Genomic DNA, 19406 nt, shown 5'->3' with positions numbered 1-19406 from the left:
ACAGCTGAAATGAAAAAAATCAGGTTGTCTAAATTTTAAGAAGTCATCCAAAAGAGTGGCTCTGTTTTTCCTCTCCTCTTCAGCATGCTTTATTGATAGTAATCACAATGCTAGGACACAAATCCAAGTGGTAACCTTCACAGAAGAGTAAAAACTACTTCTTGTTGTTATGTTTTGCTGAATTTGTTTTTAGCTGGATCAGGTTTGTGATCTGCTCATCACAAAACTGGTGCCAGTACAGAGGAGGCAGTGGAAGTAAACAGACACAGCTGAGAGAACTGGGAAGACAAATTATCACTTGAAAATTAGTTTTGAGGTAGTTAGGTGGACACTGCTTCCCAATAATTACCTCTTTCTTAAGAGTAATAAACGCAGCTATGCATTGAGAGCTCACAGTGGCAAAACCAGAGACAGAATGTAAAACATTACACACATTCTGCTCTAATGTTACTAGTACCTTAGCCCTGATGGTCTAGGTATATGAATGCAGCTAGGTTCAGGGAGAGAGATAACAACCCTTATTACAAACTACTGTAGCTGTATGGCACCTGGAAAAGATATTTTGTGGCTCCAAGTTTGTCTATTTGTATCTATATAGCATATTAAATTTTATATGCTATATAAATGCTATATATATGCTATATATGTATCTATATAGCAATTTTAAAACTTGCTTTTCATTACAGTTCTGAAATTATTTCATGTTTTCTGTTCATTACACCTACTGTTAGGCATCTCAATTTTTCAGGTGCTCACCTTGAGATAAATTGTCCTTAATAACTCCATCTGAAATCAGTGCCAACGGGAACTGTGGGTTCTCCACACCCCTGAAAGGACTTGAGGGACCACACCATCATAAACAAGACAGGCAAATTAAGTACAAGCAAGTAACTAAGAAGGCACTTTTGGAAATGCTGACTTTAATTTCTTTGTAACCAACTCCCTCCTTTTTTAAAAGAAATACAAACACATGCTTTGCCTTGGTATTATAAGAATTGATGTGTCATGCTTGTAAGACTGGATTGAGGCCCTCTAAGGAAAGACAATACAACATAAGAAATACTGTATTTAGCATGAATTTACCAGATATTGATTTGTAAAAAATAACGGCAAAATGACACATGCATTATTATTTAATGGCATAATAATTTAACACATGCTAATATGTTGTGACAGTTTGGGGAAGCTCTGTATACACAGCTTATGAATGGTGATTATTCTGGAGAATTCACTGCATCTAAAATCACATACCTGTCCAACAGTAGCTGCAGAACATTCAAAAGTCATTAACTAGAATTAACTTTGCTCTAGCAATATGATAAAAGTACTGAGGAAGCTGAAGGAAACTGGAAACAATAAAGGAGATAGCAGACTGAGGGGATTTTTTTGTTTGCAGTAGTGGAAGAAATGTGGGGGTTTTGTTGCAGGGTACCCAGGAAAATAAAAAAAAAAAAAGAAGAGAGACTGAGAGAAGGATTTGAGGATCTCAGAAGGACTGTCCAAAACTTCAGTTGGTATCTGGAGTGATGACGGCACCAAAGAAGATGGCTTCTTTTTGCCTTTTGTGTAAATAAAGCATGTTTTAGAAGTTACACTGCAAAACCGTAGAGTTCCTTGCTGTAATTGTCACGGATTGTTATGGGTTTAAAATGTCAAGCAGTGTACCCCTAAGAGTTCAGGAGAGCCTACTGAGAACACTCTAGGAGATTAGTATTGGTTTTATTGCCTAGAGCCATGGAAGACAGTGGACAGAGGGCTTGCACCATGGTAATGAATCTGAAGAGCTCATAGATGCTCTCTGGACTCTGATTAGGCTCAAGTTTAGAAAAGCACAGCATCAAATGTCTGAATCCCAAAACAGAAGTTTGGGATTTTTCTGGAGAAAGCTTGGCCAGAGCTGTGACACACAGAGACACAAACACAAATATGCAGGGTGGCATTCAGTTTCCTAAACGTGGGTGTCTACAGACACTTGAGATGCCCCAGGGTTTTGGAGATGTCTGCACAGGGATGGCAAATACGATGCAGAACCTTCTGGGAGAGCAGCCAGGACACCCCAGAACATCTCAGGTGGCACCAAGCAACTGTGTTTAGCTAACTGAATCCCAGCCCTCAATCTTCCTCTTTTTCAGAAGGAATGTAATTCAATCACAGCATTTTATTTCAGACCATTCTTCAAGCCTTGCCAATGGGGGAGTGAAGGGGCAGAGCAGCCTGTATGAAGGCAGTGGTTACAAAGCTGATCCTCATTCTTCTGCTGGGTACAGCCATGTCTGCTTCTCTCTGAACAGACCAAACTTCTGTCCCCATGAAGGCAAGGTTTGTTTCATAATCCAAGTCACTGGCTATTAGGAGGACACGGAGACATTTCCAACATATTTGAGGACATGTAATATAAAGCCCATTGTTTCTTAGTAAAAAAAAAGAGTACTGTCAACACCAAAAGAATATAATATATAATGTACAGTAAACAAATAAACTGCCTATTTTTGGTGACAGGTTCAGGACAGAAGCTGAACAAGGTTAGGTTTTCCCTTGCCAAGGATCAAACTGTTTTTCTGTATGTCAAATACTGTGCCTAAATAATCCCTGCCATCTAACAAGCTCCAAGAGCTTTTCAAATATTACTCTGCAAAGCCATCACAGTGTTTTCTACTATTTGCCACCAAAGGGCAACAGACATACCTGCTGACGTTTCTCTGAATTTGTCACTAGTCTTCTTCTTCCGCCATTTCCAAGGTTTAAAGATTTTGCCAATGGTGGAGAGTTTGCCCTTCCTCTTGAAGGGGGGAGTTTGGGATCCTGGGGCTGGTCCATCCGAGTTAGCGATTGAAGCCTTATCCAAACCATCAACTGTGTAAACAAGAAAAGTAAAGGTAACTGAAGGATGGAAAACAAAATGGTACCCGACAGCTAAACTCCTCCACTATCAGATTGCAACAGGCTGCGTGTGGGTCCATGTGTTTTCTGTTCCAGAAGGCAGCCAAAGGGCATTTGGCTGGTGGTCACAAGCCAGCCCCCACCTCAGCTAGCCCTGGGCTTCACTGCTGCTCAGCACCTCAGCTGCAGCAGGCCAGAACTTGTTTCTCACAACACGCATCTGGCACATCTGCATGTTTCTGCAGTTTTTCATTGGTACTCGAGAATTTCTTTCAACACATATTTGGGTGACTTTTCCCCTGTCTTTGGTAAAGCTGAATAACTAGCTGTCATCTTATAGAAAACAACACCCTTACCATGTGAAAACATAGACTATTTCTTTTGAGTGAAACGAATCCTTTCTTAAATGAGCTCTAAAGATAACTCTTCTGGCAGTGGAATGGAAACAGGTCCGTTGGATAGCCCTGGTAATCAGTCATTCACAGCACAGCCTGCTGTGAGTCAGGCTTCTTATTAACAAAACCTATATAACAATAAGCATTTGGGCTGTAGCCAAAATTTAATGAAGGATTACTTTTCTGCAAAAACATATTGAGTGATATGAAAGCCAATATTTATCATCGATGGCTGTAACATCAAGTTTTGTGAACCAAATTAAGACTCATTCCACAATATGCCATAGCATAAATAAATTTCCCGGAAATTTCCCTGAGAAGTCTGCTATTATCTATTTCTATTTAAGAACTGAGGTTTCTTAGAGCCTTCCATTCATGGTCCTGCAAACACTTCAAATGTGCTTAACTTTATTCACATGAGCAGCTTCACTGAAGTAACTGCGATTACTTACGTACATAAAATTAATCACAGGCTTAAATGTTTGCGGCATAAGGGCTCTGTAATTGCTTTCATTCATCTAAACATTCTAATTATAACCAATTCGGAACAGAGTTGATGCCACTGTCAACAGTAATAATGATAATCATAGATCATTAAATCAGAAAGTGCTATTCAAAGAAGGAAATATCACTGTCCCCATTTTACAGATGGAAAATATGAAGCACAGAATTGTTAAGTGCTTAATTTTATGTTTGCCAAATGGCTTCCTGAATGCTGGTTCTGTGTCCTAGCTGCTAAAAAGTACATATTCAGACACATAACATCATGGTGCAATCTTATTACTCTGTTTCTCAGACAAATGGCATTTAATGAGTCCTTTATTTGTCCTAGACTTTAGATTGATCCAGGATGCTAAAAAAAAAAAAATATTTTCTGTGAGAAAGTTGATGTAATGCAATCAGAGTCCAAGAAACTTTATTTCCAATGTTTTGAAATAAAGTAATGGGAAAAAAGATCCATTGTATAACCTCACTGAAGTCTATGAAGTTAAAACCAGAGATAAATTTGTATGAAAATGATAGCATTTAAATCAATAAATCTGAGTGAGCTATGCCATAAAATGTAATAAATTGTGTACTGTCAGAGAGATGGAACAGAGAGAGGGAAACTTCTCCAGGATTAATGACTGTTATTCAGATGCATTGGAATTTAAAGCTTTTATTTAAGTGTTTTCCTTGGGTACTTTCTGGTCTATAACATGAAGATAAGATGGAAAAAAGGCAAGCAAGTGGGCTTTAAATGTAAAAAGCCAAGATTTTGGTAAGGACCCAGATATGTCTACCCCTTGCACAAGTACAAAACCCCAGCTTCCTCACTTGTGCATCCTAGAGAATGTAACAGGGCGATCTTTAGGGATGTTTAAGCTGAGACTCCCTTAAAAAGAATCAGCTGCCACCCCACAAACCCTGAGAAGCTGCGTGAGAGGTGAGGATGAGAAGACCACCAAAGGCAGTGAGCAGAAAGAGAGAGGCATGGGACAGCAGAAGGACCCCTGCGAGGGTGCCTCACCTGGAATTAGGGATGGTACTTTTGTCTAGACTTACAGTCACTGCCTATGTTGTACAACCCCCTATGGAATACAGAAGCCTCTGCTAGACACTGTGGATCTAAGGGAGATGTACATTTATTTGGAGGGTAGTTACAAAGAGCAGAGGGCTAAATTTATCTCTGCAATTCCAGCTGATATAAGAAGGGGCAAGATCCACAGCTTGTGGCTGAGGAGAGTCAGGTTAGATGTAAGGAAAACACTTCCAGGAGGCGGGTGGCACAGCACTGGAGCAGGTCTTGGGAGGTTTTGGAGGCTCAGCCAGGCGAGCCAGGGCTGACCTCACCTACTGTCAGTAATAGTCCTACTCTGAGTGAGAGACTGGACTGAGTGACCTCCCAAGGTCCTTCCCAGCCAAGATTCCCATGGTGCTAAGGCATGTGGAAAGACACGGTTGCTCTGTGAAATCTGTGCTAGTAAATCCAAAGAATCAGAAGTGCTGAAGAAAAGAGACCAGGATCTGGTGGGTCCAAAATCAGAGTTTTGTACTGGGACAGGAGCGAAGCATTATCTCACTGGCAGAGGCAGTCCATCAGCTCATTAGAGGGAAAGGCTACCCGCTCCTTGGAGGCAGCGGGACAAAACCCATGTTCTTTTCTCCACCAGCTTAGAAAGTCTGGGTTATTGATGTGAAGAGCCTGCACCCTGGTGACAGACAGCACGGTCTTTATAAACATAGACCTTTTCAAATCCTCCTGGGCCATGGAGTCCAGTCTATTGCAGGCAACCACTTTCACAAAAGCCTCATCTAAATTTTTTCCTCCAGTGCCTACGAGCAGGAATGGAGGAGGGTTTTGGCTCCAATAGCCCCCCACAGAGAAACATGGATTTACATCAGTCCCTGCTCTGTCCTCTGCTGAAAATATTTAACTCTGAAATAATGATATTCATCCTAGCTAAAGAAATCTGTCTGCTTCAAATGAGCTAACATAGGAAAAAAGGGATCCATTTAGTGGTGAATAATTCTGTTCGGGAAGACTGCAACTTTTGAAAACAGGATTCAACATTAACTCCTTCCAACAATAAAAGATGAGGAGTTGATTTATCAAATGTGTTCAACAAGTGCTCATAACTGGGAATTTACTAAACCATTGACCTTGTACCAGTTCCTTCATTTGAAAAAAGGACCCAAATATGTATCTGGAACGGAGGAATAAGCATGGCCAAACATCATAGATTGATTTCAGAAATAATCTAAGATAAAGTAACATTTCTAGGAAAAAGGACTTCTTTATATTCAAAAGCAATCATACGGTAGCACATTTTACCAATTAATAAACTGCCTAGAAAAAAAACAATTTCAGCAATGACGTTCCAGCGCATTTATGGAAAGATCTTTTCAAAAGCTATTACTCCTCATCTTTGAAACATTCAGCAGGAGATTGATGTTTAAGATTTACACTGTTTGCTTTATAGGTCATGTGCTATTTAAGAATAAAGCGGTGTATTTTTCACCTCAGAGAGCTTATGTATCTTCTATTAATCATTATAAACATTATATGTATTCACTAAGATGAAAGGAAACATCTTAGCTTTCCAAGATTAGAGGTGCTTGGTCACTTGTGTTATTCTTTTATTTGTACAGTGTCTGGAAGTCCTGCCTTCTTCCCACCATCTTCAAAAAGCCAGTGAGTCACTTCATTGCCTTCAATAAACATCATTATTAAGTTTGACATTAGGACTTTTGACTATACTACCTGCATAGTTTATGTTATTATATTCCAGTCCCTTGCCCTAGGTGTAGATTTTACATCTGAAGGATAAAAAGTGTACATAAGGATAAGAAGTATATGAACCATGCATGTTGATGTCATGCAAAGAGATCTTGTTGTAAAAGACCAACAACAATGCTAACTGAGACACTGTGAAGCCAAATCATGCTGGCACAGCCCATGAGCTAGAGGAAGGATACAAAAAGGACAGCCTCTCCCCGAGCTTGTGGGCAGCCAGCAAAGATTAGATCAGTTTATGGATGACCCCAGCTTTCCTATAAACACCCAAAGTTGGAAATGCCTGAACACATCTCATCCTAGGAAGGCTACTTGCAATAAGCAACGCTGATCTCTGTACCTGCCTAGGAGACACTTTTCTGCCGTGCATGATCTCCAGAGATGTTGTGTGGCTGAAGCAGGCGTATGAATTCGTCATAGTTTTCCCGGGGCAATGGTACACTTCAGCACTAAGATGTTCATGTCAGCACTGACACATGCTAACACCTTCTTCATGTAAGAACTTACAACTAACTTTACAAAAGCAAAATGCAACAAAAAAATATCCATCAGATCATTTCAAGCAAGTCTAATATAAATCCCTCTGAAGTAAATAGCTATGATTCTGCTGGTTCCAGGCCTTTCGATCCGGAACACAGTAAGACCATTTTTTAAAAGCTTTGACTTAAAGAAAATTGATGATAAGAAAAGGAGGGCTACATTTATGCCATAAGTTGTTATGTATTTCTACTTCTGTATATTTTTACTCTTGGTAGTGACAAGAACAAGTTTATTAGACAGACTTTGTTCTAATCTAGTAGGAAACGTCTTACAAAACTGCTGTTTAGTAATTGTTATCTGAACGGTGTTTTAAATGGAGTTTTGTGTTGTGTGGCCAACAACGCATGATATGAAAAACATGAATCATTTTGATTTAGTCTTACAGAGACTCCAAGCTGATAAGAACACTGGAATCAATGCTAATAAATGAAGTTTAATTATTTTATTCTTGTCACAAAGATTCTTGAGATCCTGGAGTAAAAAGCACTTAGGGTGACATCCAAGAAAAGAAATAAGGCAGAATTTAGGTGCGTATGTCAAAAGTTGTGCTATTGGGAGCCTGAGAAACTCTGATTAGATGCTCCCTGACTCTGAAGATACAGATGCTGTAATTCATGACATTAAAATTATCTGAAATCTCTGCTTCTCTGTATGCAAAACAGCATCCCAGACTGAAGTTTCATAGTAGAGTGGCTTTGGTGATGAAGTCAGCCTGGGAAGTTTCTTCTCTGCGCTTCCATCTGCTCATTCCTCACCCTAAAAAAATATGCTATCCCTTCAGTTGTAAAAATACAACTGTTCATTGGGCTTCATCGCAAGTAGATCTCTGAATGATCCCAAGCAAAAATGCCTCCCCCTTTCCGTCCTCTTTCCTTTTTTAAAAGGTTATTTTTAATCTGGGCCACTTCAGTGAATTAGTCTTCAGCACAATCCTACAAACACTTCAAGTGTCAGGGCTGGGCGAGGAGTGGGCTGTGGCATGTGGTGGGAGCCGGTGACTGGGCTGGGCAGGCAGCCTAAATCAGCGTCACAGCTGCAGCCAGGATACCGGGACACTCCAGCCATGAACCTGACAGTGCTACACAGGCGGGCACATACCACGTGCCTGAACCTGGGTAAGTCCACAAAATAAGCATGCTTTTGCCTAGAGCATTCACAGGGTAGGTGGAAGACTTGGGTTCCTCCCCCTTCCCAAACAAATAGCGTTGAAATCTACTATCCTTCCCTTCCCAAAGAAGAACATCATAACCTGGAGTGGGAGTCACGGTCCTCTGCAGAAAGCAGTTTTGGGGCCATTCAGCCATGAACAAGAGAGACAACACCAGGAGGAATGTGATGCTGTACTCGGGTAGCTCAGTTCACTCATTTACAAAGGTATGGGAATTCATATACATCATGGGTGATGAAATATGTATGGGCCTTCTGCAAGAAAAACTGTCACTGTACTTCATATGAGAATGTACAATATCACTTGAATCTTTCTCATACTAAAAAAAAAAGTATTACAGGATTGCAATGCTATTAAACCTTCCAAATGAGTGGTCAGAAGGGGTTTTTCTTTCCTCTGTCTCTCTACTCCCCTGACCAGCACCATCCTCCACAACTCATCTAATCTTGCTGGAGCACTGGGATATATATTTAAGGGACTCTTTCTCACACTGAGGCTGTTAAGTACAAGACAGTATCGGCAGAGTGGCAAGTTCTCTTCTTTCTCCACCCCTCTGGGTGCTCCACCTTTCATGTTGCAATCCTTTCTCCCACCCACTTGCCTCCCAAGATTCACCCACCTGCACCACAGTTCTGCTCTGGATCCTTGTCAAGAAAAGCAAGGTGCAGAGTAGCCAGACAAAGGAACGGTCTGCCTCCAGCCTCTCCTCCTCCCCACCCTGGGGAACATGACCAAGAAGGGAAAAGGCACAGAACCAACGGCTCCACCGATATCGAGGTACTAAGGGAGTACTGGCATCTAATACTTTCACCAGCATTGGGTATCTTGCAGTATTACCATGGTATCACTACATTGCCCTTAAAGTATGTGAGGATAACATTTTGTTGTAATACAGGTGACTCAGGGCATTGCTGCATCTAACCATAAATGAATTAAGTAACACAACAGAAGATGCAATGACTTCAGTTCAAAGCTACCTTCTGTGTGGATTTGGGTCTGAATGATTTCTATGCTTATTAACTACCGGTTAGCTAGTACAGTTATTTTTTCTCTTCCTCTCACAGCACCCAGCTGCCCTGCAGGGATGTGCTGCAAAAGTCATCTTGGTTTATTGGGACCTCAAAACCTCTTTTGACAGCGTTATGATTTTCTATACAGTCTTGCCAAAGGGCACAGAGTAGGAAGTCATAGTTTTTATGCCAGCAAAATCAACATGTTTATGCAGCTGCATATTATCCCCATTTAGTGACAAGAAAAATAACTCATCGACTTGCTATTGAGTATGGTAAGCTGCTTATTCCTGGAGCTTACTGGAAAAAAATCAAGACACAGCATGGTAAAATGTTTGACGTGGTCATTAAAAACCAGAAGTCATTCTGACACTATCAATGCATTTTCAATAAATCTCTCAAATTCTGTAACGTATCGATTTTTCCTGACCAGAACCAGATGGAAAGACAGGTCTTTTTTCTTTCTCCCTTTTTATTTCCTACTTGGAAGGGAAAAAATGCAACTAGTCCCCAGTGGATAAACTGACAAATGGGAGAGCTATAATCTACCTCTGAGCAGCACAATGAATTGGCATCTGAACGCTTTTGCCTTGCCATACATCTGGAGTTTAACTTTGGGGAAACTCTGTCATGAGCTAATTGACTTGATTGTGTTTTAATTAAATGAAAGGAAAAAGCTGAAGTTCAGATGTAGGCGGCTGAATGGTAGTTTCCATATGGAACTGCCAATATTGCAAAATGTTAATTGGACCTCCTGCTGGCGATGAGCTAAACAGGCTGGGTAGCGGCTACTTCAGAGGGATGCTGGCTGCTGCCGTGAAACAGCCAGAGAGGATCCTCCTGGGATAACCACGGCAGGAATGGATACGACTGCCTGAATGCCTCCAGGTTTCTACAAGGGTACACGCACAAACACAGAATCACAGAATCACAGAATCATATAGGTTGGAAAAGACCTTTAAGATCATCGAGTCCAACCATAAACCTAACACTGCCAAAACCACCACTACACCATGTCTCTAAGCACCTCATCCAAACGTCCTTTAAATACCTCCAGGGATGGCGACGCAACCACTTCCCTGGGCAGCCTGTTCCAATGCTTGATAACCCTCTCGGTGAAGAAAAATTTCCTAATATCCAGTCTAAACCTCCCCTGGTGCAACTTGAGGCCATTTCCTCTTGTCCTATCACTTGTTACCTGGGAGAAGAGACCGACCCCCACCTCTCTACAACCTCCTTTCAGGTAGTTGAACACCTTTTGGGTTGTCGGAGTCACACATGGACCGGCAGTGCCCAAGTCCAGAAAGGGCTTCAGGAGGCCGAACTCTGTAACTCCCACCTTGCCACAAGCAAAACGTTACCTCGCTGCAGGAAGTCAAACACTGCAAGGGGTGGAAAATTCAGCTCGAAAGGCCATATTCTGTTCTGCCTCTGTGATGAGCCCTCGCCTAAGCTCTGCAAAAAGCACAGGTGCTGCTACACAGGTACTTACAAGGGAAGGAGGGGAGCCTATGCTCCCCCGAAAGCAATAGCACAGATGCCCAGGGCTCCACATTTCAGAGAAAAAGCTGTGTGGCTCAGAGGGCTGCGCAGCCACACTGTCCTCTTCTACAGTGCGCAGAAGAGGAACATGAGCAAAGTCCCAAGCAATGGTGCTGCCTCCCACATACGTTTATTCTAGTTCTCACTCTCTCACCTCTACACCTGGGATTAACTCGCTCAGAGCCCGGAATAGTTTGTTTAGCTATCTGTCTCTTAGGTAGGAAGCCCTTGCGCCGCAAGACACTGGCCCCCAAGGAAGCAAGGAGGGGACTTTACCTTGGCTTCCTACTACCTTACACAAAACCAGTAAATAAAAGTGTTAACTTTAGGGCTTGAGATGTGCTTGCTGCTTCACTGGGGTAAAGCACAAAGGACCTCTTTGCTTTAGAGTTAGCTTAAGTGTTGCTCTTTTTTTTTCTGGTCACAATAGCTACATCAACTTAAGTGCTGTTGGGTGTTTTGTCAAGTTACAGGCTATCACGTTATCAGATTGTTACCGCAAGTTGTCTCTTGCTAACGCAACCCAAATGCAGATAACGCCCTTGTAAGGTGCAGCTTCAGAGTTACTTCACGGTATAGTTTTCACTCCCATTGGGTTAATTCTACAGAAAAAAAGGCAAAGTTACGGTTGTAGGGCACTCTGTAGAGACACTGGAAATACCACAGGCAATACAGCTAGTCAGGGCTACCCAGCCTGGCTAAATTACACTTCTCATGCAGGAACCTGTGCAGAGCTCTCGTGTGCTACATCTGCGCTGGCATGTGAGCTGGGGGGGGGGTTCTACAGCACATTAAGCACTGTGGTTATACCCCTGGGATCACACCACCTCTCCTCTCACCTGTTTCTCGTGTCAAAACACACTAGGGATTTGCTTAAGGTCTAAATAAAAATAGGACCTGACCTTATGCTTGCAATATGCCCACAAGCATGTGTTTGCAAATGCATTATTTACATTTTGGCATCATGCAGGCCTTATTAGAACACCTGCACGACTTCCTCCTCTACAACCAAATGTTTAACTTCCATCCTTTTGGCTTCCAAAGAGAGGAATAAGCGAATGCTCAGCAATCCCGTTATACATGTTTGAAAGTGATCTGGCCAAAAATCTTCTTGATACCTCCTCTCTGACCTGAACACAGCTGGCTCCGACCAGAAGGAAAGGGATCATAGGTTTAATGCAGGCTTCTTATTCCTTTTTTTCTCAACTCCAATACTTGAGCAAAAAGCACCAAATGGAAAATTTCCAGACAGTTACATGTTCCAGATATATGAAACATCAGGTCAAAGGTCAAATTCTGGATCCAAGCAACTTCTCCACAAAAATAGGGGAAAAAAAAATCCAGGCACAGTAACAGAGATGTGGGAGGACAGAAAACACAACAACTAGAAGCAGTGTACATAAAAGAGCAACCAAACTACTTGGAACAGCTGAGGATCGAAAATTAATGCTTCTCGTGTCAGAATATTAAGGGATAAATCTCCTGGGAGTACAATGGTATAGATTTCTATTTATAATTTACAAATCTTTTTGGATAATTTTGGAATTCCACCTAAAAGTAAGCTGCACGTACTCATCTGGTTAAATTCTGTAATGATATTTTTAAAATGTCACATCTGAAAACCAGAACTGCAGAACTGGAAATATTTCCTTACTGACTTTTCTTGGTATAGCCTTAATACAGGGGAGAAAAATAACTATCCTAAGTTTACAAGAAATATTTTTAGCTACAGGCAAGCGGTAAAACTTCCCAGCAGATAGTGGCGAGAGGTGTGAAAATAAACCGAAGGGAGTACGTGGCCCCTCTCCTGTGTGGTAATAAACAGGAATTAAAAGAAAACATTTTTGTGGTAATTAATAGGTATGTAATACTGATGCCGAGATAAAACCGGGCCAAGCGTGTCACAGGGAAGCCTCTGGCCCTGTTCCCACCTCTCCAGCTAGCGGCAAAGTCGCTCTCCATCTGCCCCAAAGGGGCCAGGACCCCTGGACGCCCTGTCCGAGCAGCAGCGGCGCCCGCTGAGGAAAGGGAAGCTGGGGGAAGGCTCCTGGGGCTGGCTCGTCCCGACAAGAGAGCCGAGGCGATGGGCATGCCATGTCGCTGCCCTACTGGAACATGCCATCCCCGGCGTTCCCAGGAACTTGACAAGATGAGAAACACCGTCCACAGGAAATTGTGGAAAGGGAAACCGAAAGACACAAGGCGAATGCAAACCTTGTCTAGTGCGAACTCTGCCGAGCCATTCCCCTACCATCAGGCTGCTAACTCCCGGGCAGGCCTAGATGCTTACCTACGACTCCTCTTAGGAGCCCATCTGCCTTCAGAGCGTGAACCAGCACGCTCTCAGACGGCCCTTGCTACTTGCTATCCGAGCTGAGTCAAAAACCTAGCAAAACGGTCAAAGCACGGCCAAAGTTAGTCTGGGGCTGTTTCTAGCTCCTCTCCATACCTAAGCAAACGCAAGCTTGGGGCTGCTTCAGATCTCAGCCGGCTGGCTCCTCTGGAGGCCTACCTCATCCCAAGGGAGGGTTTTACTCCGCTAACAACTCGCCTACCCTGCAGCACCAGCTAAAGGACCCAGCTGCTGATCCCTCTCCAGCGCCTTTGGCTGTTCCCTTGGTGCGCCTGGACAGACAGACGTTTCTCTGCAGCTCGCCGGGTGTGTCCCCAGAAGCCACCACTGCTGTCGGCGGAGGCAGCACGCAGGTATGGCTGGACAGAGATGCTGCCCACACAAGAGGGTTCCTGGTCATCTCAGCCTGTGTTTTCACACCACCATGACAGAAACATCAGCTGAACCACCAACCGTGATGGTGACCATTTGTGGGGCTGCACTTTACCACTGCACTGAGCCAGAAGAAAACTAACCTTTGGCCTAGGCTTTTAAAACCAAGTCAGTTCCTACTACCGACACAGGAGGGTCAGGCAAACAGTTTTGCTGACGAGGCTGAGCTGGGTGGTGTGCCGTGGAGCTGGGGCAGGAGCAGAACAGGAGGGGATGGAGAAGTTGGGAAGAGATGCAAGACTTCTGCCATGAAGTCAGCACCTGAGCTCACTGCCAGCGGGTGTGAGAGCTGCTCCTCACAGCAGCACGCCCCGACCCCTTCACCACATCCAGTGCCGAAGCAATGACCGCCTGAAGGGCTAACACTGTCAGCCCTTTTCCTCTTCCGTATGAAGGAAGCTGGGGAAGGAGATACACATCTCTCCTCCCCATCCCACCCCACCCCATTCCATCCCACTCCAACTCATTCCAGACCACCTAGCACCCTTGCTAAATACAATTCTGTATGAACATTACACATGCGCTTTCCCCTTTATTATTACTATCTTTAACCAAATCTTTCACAATTAACATGTTTATGCATCTGAGAGCAGGTTTGGTTTCGTGGGCTCCCATCCCAACGCTTCCTTGCACTTAAGTACTATAAAACAAGGAGCTCTTGATCTACAAATAACAGAACATTTACGTACAAAAAACCTTAGGAGCAATTCGATCAGTCGTGTAATTAAATCCCCCATATGGGACAGCACAGAGCTCACTGTGCTGCCTTTTAAAAGCGACATTTTCTTTTATACTGGCACCACTTCAACACCTTTTTTCTAGTACAGGAAACAGCATATTGCACTTGTTCAAACATGTGTAGGTCAAACCTGAAGCAAATAGCTTCTTTTTGCGACCCCGCTGCCCTCAGAACCCTGCCGAGGAGGTCAAGGACACTTTTAAATCCAACCAGCAAATTTCTGAGTGTTGCTGTCATTGCAAATGTTTGTACAAGCTATTAGCTCTGCAGTCTTTGTAGAGAAAACTCTGTTTATCTGTGTTTATTTTTAAGTTCAGTTTTTAGCTGCCTTTAAAATGTTTGTCTTTGTTGCTAGATACCAGCTTGGATAAACAATAATAATAAAACTGCAACACACTCAGAAGAAACTATTAATGATTAAACACAGTTCCTCTCAATCAAAATGCCAATTTGTCAACTCTAAATCCACAGCCTGTAAAAATTGTTCCCATCACTCTGTACCTATAATATCAGAATTCTGAATACAGCCTAAGTGATCTTCTTTGCTATGAGGAAATGGGAGTCGCCAAGTTGCAGCTGACTTTTATTCCGCATCATGTTTCATTACTCTCTCCATCCTCGGCCGCACAGCAAACAGCTGTTTTATTCCCTGTATCTTGTTCTTTATTAGGGCCAGGGTGGGGAAAATCAGACACAAGCTGACATATTTGTCAGCCCAGCTGCTCTTCCTTTGCCAATTTAAACTCGGACGCTCAGGGGCATGTTCATGTAGAAGGACAGGTCTGTGTGCAATTTGTGATGGGATTCAGTTATACTTTAAAAAATAGCGTGTTCCCCTTCCTACACAATAAAAAACAGTAATTCCATCAAGCAAGCTGGTGGCACTGTAAACCACTACAGCAAACCCCAGCGGAATTATAGTACTATCTTTATGTAGATTTGAAGGCTGTATTCAAACACATTTGGGACTTCAATTTTTCCATGGAATCAGTGTTTACGGAAGTGAGGCACAGATAATCAAAAAGCTTTGGCTGGAACAAATTGCAAATGAGAAAGCTGCTCCCCTTCGGCTCAGCGCACCGGGATGCCGTGCCAGGAGAGCGCCCTGTTTGCAGCGTGCCCCAGGAGTGCAGACGCTCTTGGAGGTGGGGTTGGAAAGCAGGATCCCACTTCCCTGTGGGAGAGCCAGCAGCGCTCTCCTTTTAGGGCCAGGCACCGGGCCAGGCACCAGCCCAGGACTAACCAAAGCATCAAGTCCTCCTGGGAGGGAAAAGGGCTAAAGAAAAGGGTTTGGTGAGGCCTCAGATGGGGAGACGTCATCTTGTTGTCAGAGAAGGCACTGAGAATACACTCAGCTCTTACAGCAGATTCTTCCCTTAAGGGAAAACAACCACCCTGTAAGAGCATCATCAACACGGCAGATGATACATAATTGATACCTTCACTTCCCCACTTGCTCGCCTGATGCTGTATTTGAGGTCCCCGATTTTCCTCTGCTCTCTGTTAATAATGAATGACTGTATTATTGCAGTGCTAAGAGGACTGGTCATAGATCAGGACCTCTTTGTGACAAGAGCTGTACAAACAAAAACCATAAAGACCATCCTTGCTCCAGCTCTAAGTATAAAACTAAAGAGAACTGCTTGAACAACAGATTTCTGATTTTTCATTGCCACCCGCTCAGCTGTTGCATTTTTAAGAGTTTTTAGCTATCCAAAGGCCCATATGATTTTGTTTGCAGCATGTCCTTTTCTAACACCTCTCTCATTCAGACATTGGCATTGAGCAATCAGAAAATATATCTTTGTCATCTGTAGGCTAAAATAAAATGCCAACCTGAACGTCTATGTGCCAGTTTAAACTGAATTGTTTTAGCTGGAGCTGGATGAGCATCCCTCGAGTCTGAAAGCAACTTCCCACAGAGGAAATACCAGACCTCATCTTCCCCCCGCCGATGCATTTTAGCGCTATACTATCACAGCGCTATCCTATCACATTCATTCAGTGCTTAGCTTCCACGCACATCATTGGGAAGAGCTTCAAATGGCACCAGCTGTGACGCCTGTTTGGAGGCTGGGGGGATCTGAGCCCCCCGGCTACGTCAGCACGCAGCACTGCACTGCCGGCTGGGAACACCTTTCCTTTCCTTTTCCTGCTGAGCCAGGTGCAGTTAGGAGTTAGCAGTCATTATAGCCCACTGAGAAGTTTTAAGTCTTCCACTTACCATTAAGATGTATTCAAGCGTGCCCTGAATCAGATAATATATTGATTTATTCACTTTGTACAAAACCCTATACACACATCCAGAATAATTTAGCCTACTTTAGCCAGACTAATGCTGACAGAAGTCACTCCCGTTGTATGGAATGACACACTTCATTGTACTTCATATTTCTTAAAGACTCTCTTTAAACCCTAAAAAACCCCAGTTTTCCTTAAAAAGATTTTTTTTAATTCTTATTTATGACTGCAGAGGTAAACCAGGCTAAATGACCCTTGAGTAATTACAAGCCAGAATACAAAAGAAAACGCCAAAATGGTTTACTTTAAAAACTGAGTGAAATTGAAGCCATTCTCATAATTATCAGGATTTCATAAATTTTATGATCACTCAAATTCTGTGGTATCTTTGTGAGTGCCATGACCATGCTGATACAGATGAACTGAACACAAAAGCTGTGTTTAGCTGTGTGCTGAAAAGTGTCATAGTAAGGACCTGATTTAAAAAAAAAAAGGTAGTGCAAAAAGCCCGAATATGACTGGCAAGCCCTGCACCTATTCCTAGCAACTCCAAGCAGCACTGGAAATTCAAAATCCTCCCAAGCAAAGTATGTACAGCATCAGGGTTCACCAAATTCATCTTTGGCTTTATTTAAGCTCTGTGAAGTTTTCTTTTTTAAACTACTACCAAATGTTTTCCTAGAGAGGGAACATTATGTGACGGAGCGCTTGCCTGCTTCCAGCAGTCCCTGAGAAAGCGAGCCATCCCTTAGGAAAGCCTACAGGAATACTTCAGAAACTCCTGCTGGCAGTTTTTGCCTGTCCCAGCTGTTTCTTGTGCTCTCATCCTGGGCTTTCTGCAACTCACCAGCAGCTGATGCACTCAACAAGGGAGAGAAAGGGCTAATTATCTGCTTATTTAATAATGAATCGATACGTGGATGGAGTCTCCCACAAAGAAATGAGCAAACACTGAGTTTCCACTGGTGGTCTTTCCATGGGGCTCTTTCTCCAAGGGTTTGCTCAGAGGCGGGCAGTCTGTCCCTGCAGCCAGGGCTCGCTTGGGTCCCTGCTCAGCAGCCCCCAAAACAGCATCGCAGCAGGGATCCAAGGAGGGAAAGGAAAGCAGAGATGATGGATGATGGACGCTGGATGGATCCAGATGATGGATGCTCTCGCCCCCATGCTGGCGGGCTGCAGCTCTGGGCTGGCAACCACGGGTTGAACCTAGTCCCCATGCACTTCTGCAAGGCACGATGTCTTCGCAGTCACCCTCCGAGTGCTGCTCCAACTATGTGGTTTGAAGCCTGTTCAGCTCCAACCTTGACTGAAGAAGCAGAGGGCCCTCCTGCAGTCCCCGGCAATTTACCTCCCTCAGAAAATACCTCCTGGAAAATTCTCTTTGCCACATTGAACAAAGCTGCCACGTAACTCCATCTCCAGCAAAACACGCTTTGTATAAGAGCAGGTTTTGAAACAGAAAGAGGTTAATTACTACTCTTTAAAAGAGCGCCTTCAAGCAGCTTACAAACAAATGACAGCAACTTTCCCGACCTTAGGGGAGTGGTTGTGACATTTTGGAAATGAAAAGAAGCGATAAAGGGTTCAGTCACTTTTCTTGCCTTGAAAAAGGTTTATAATTTCCCCTAAACCTCCCTCCCATTCTTGCGAACGTTCAAGTATTCAGCACACATATTCAACATTTTTAGACCCTGTGCTCACTTTTCACCCTAGATGGATGCTGAGCTCGGGGAGGGAGCCACAATTTTCACCCCAGGAGGGACCCAAAAAGGGACCGGCGCATCACAGCGTGCAGCTGCCCCGTGCAGGCATTGCCCGCACACGGCAGCTGTGAACCGATGGCAGCCTGACTGAACCTTTCACACGTGGTGCTCACACGAGCTAATGTATTTCAGGGAAAAACCTGAAACCATGAGGAAAACATATAGAAGCAACATAAGTAAAATTGAAGATTTCTGTATTTCATAGAATCACAGAATCGTTTAGGTTGGAAAAGACCTTTAAGATCATCAAGTCCAACTGTTAACCTAGCACTGCCAAGACCACCACTAAACCATGTCCCTAAGCGCCACATCTACATGTCTTTTGAATACCTCCAGGGATGGTGACTCAACCACTTCCCTCGGCAGCCTGTTCCAATGGTTGACAACCCTTTTGGTGAAGAAATTTTTCCTAATATCCAATCTAAACCCCCTGTGGCGCAACTTGAGGCCATTTCCTCTTGTCCTAGATTTTCTGTATAACAGTACAGATGTATAATACAAGGAATGTAGGTAAGCACAACAGCACAGACTGACTTAGGTTAAAAAAATTTGCTAGAAAAACATCATTAATGTTCACTGAATATTTTCTTGTTCTAGAAGGAATAAAATTAAATTAAAACCAATTGTTAACTGGCTCTTTTTTTAAAACTCCTGTCTAAGATCAGGAATAATATACTAAACTTGAACAGCAGAGGTATGCATGACGTAACTAACTCAAAGTTTTTTTGGCAAACTTTATGACATTTCATGCTTTTATGAATAACGGTCACTGGGAACCAGCTCTATAAGAATTTTCACTTCAACCAAAACTCTTCGGTTTCATGTTCGTGAACATGTATATGGCCCATATCAACAGGGCCCACATCAACTGGGCTGTATGTTGCCTTGGCATTTTAAAGGCTGCCCTAAAGAGTTCGGACAGGCATTGGCATGAGGAGGAGCAGCCCAGCTGAGCACCCAGCCAGTGACCCACTGTAAGTCAGCTTCCCACCAGAGCGGCTCAGTGATGCTGGAGCAGGCTACTGAAGGGTAGGGTCCATGGACTGTGTCAGGGTGCCAGGGAAAA

General features: G+C 43.3%; 1 protein-coding gene across 3 annotated transcripts in view; it reads right to left on the bottom strand.

Annotated features, from left to right (window-relative positions):
* The window catches only part of PHACTR2 (phosphatase and actin regulator 2), a 143215-nt gene that overhangs the window by 48511 nt on the left and 75298 nt on the right, over positions 1–19406 (bottom strand). For all 3 annotated transcript variants that reach the window (XM_075498883.1, XM_075498885.1, XM_075498884.1), the window contains exon 2: positions 2686–2853. In XM_075498883.1, coding sequence (XP_075354998.1) covers positions 2686–2853 — 168 coding nt within the window. The remainder of the gene's footprint in view (positions 1–2685; positions 2854–19406) is intronic.

The sequence above is a fragment of the Mycteria americana genome, chromosome 3 (genome assembly GCF_035582795.1).
Source record: "Mycteria americana isolate JAX WOST 10 ecotype Jacksonville Zoo and Gardens chromosome 3, USCA_MyAme_1.0, whole genome shotgun sequence".
NCBI lineage: Eukaryota > Metazoa > Chordata > Aves > Ciconiiformes > Ciconiidae > Mycteria > Mycteria americana.
Note: the sequence above shows the minus strand (reverse complement) of the source record. Positions and strands in the feature narration are given on the sequence as shown.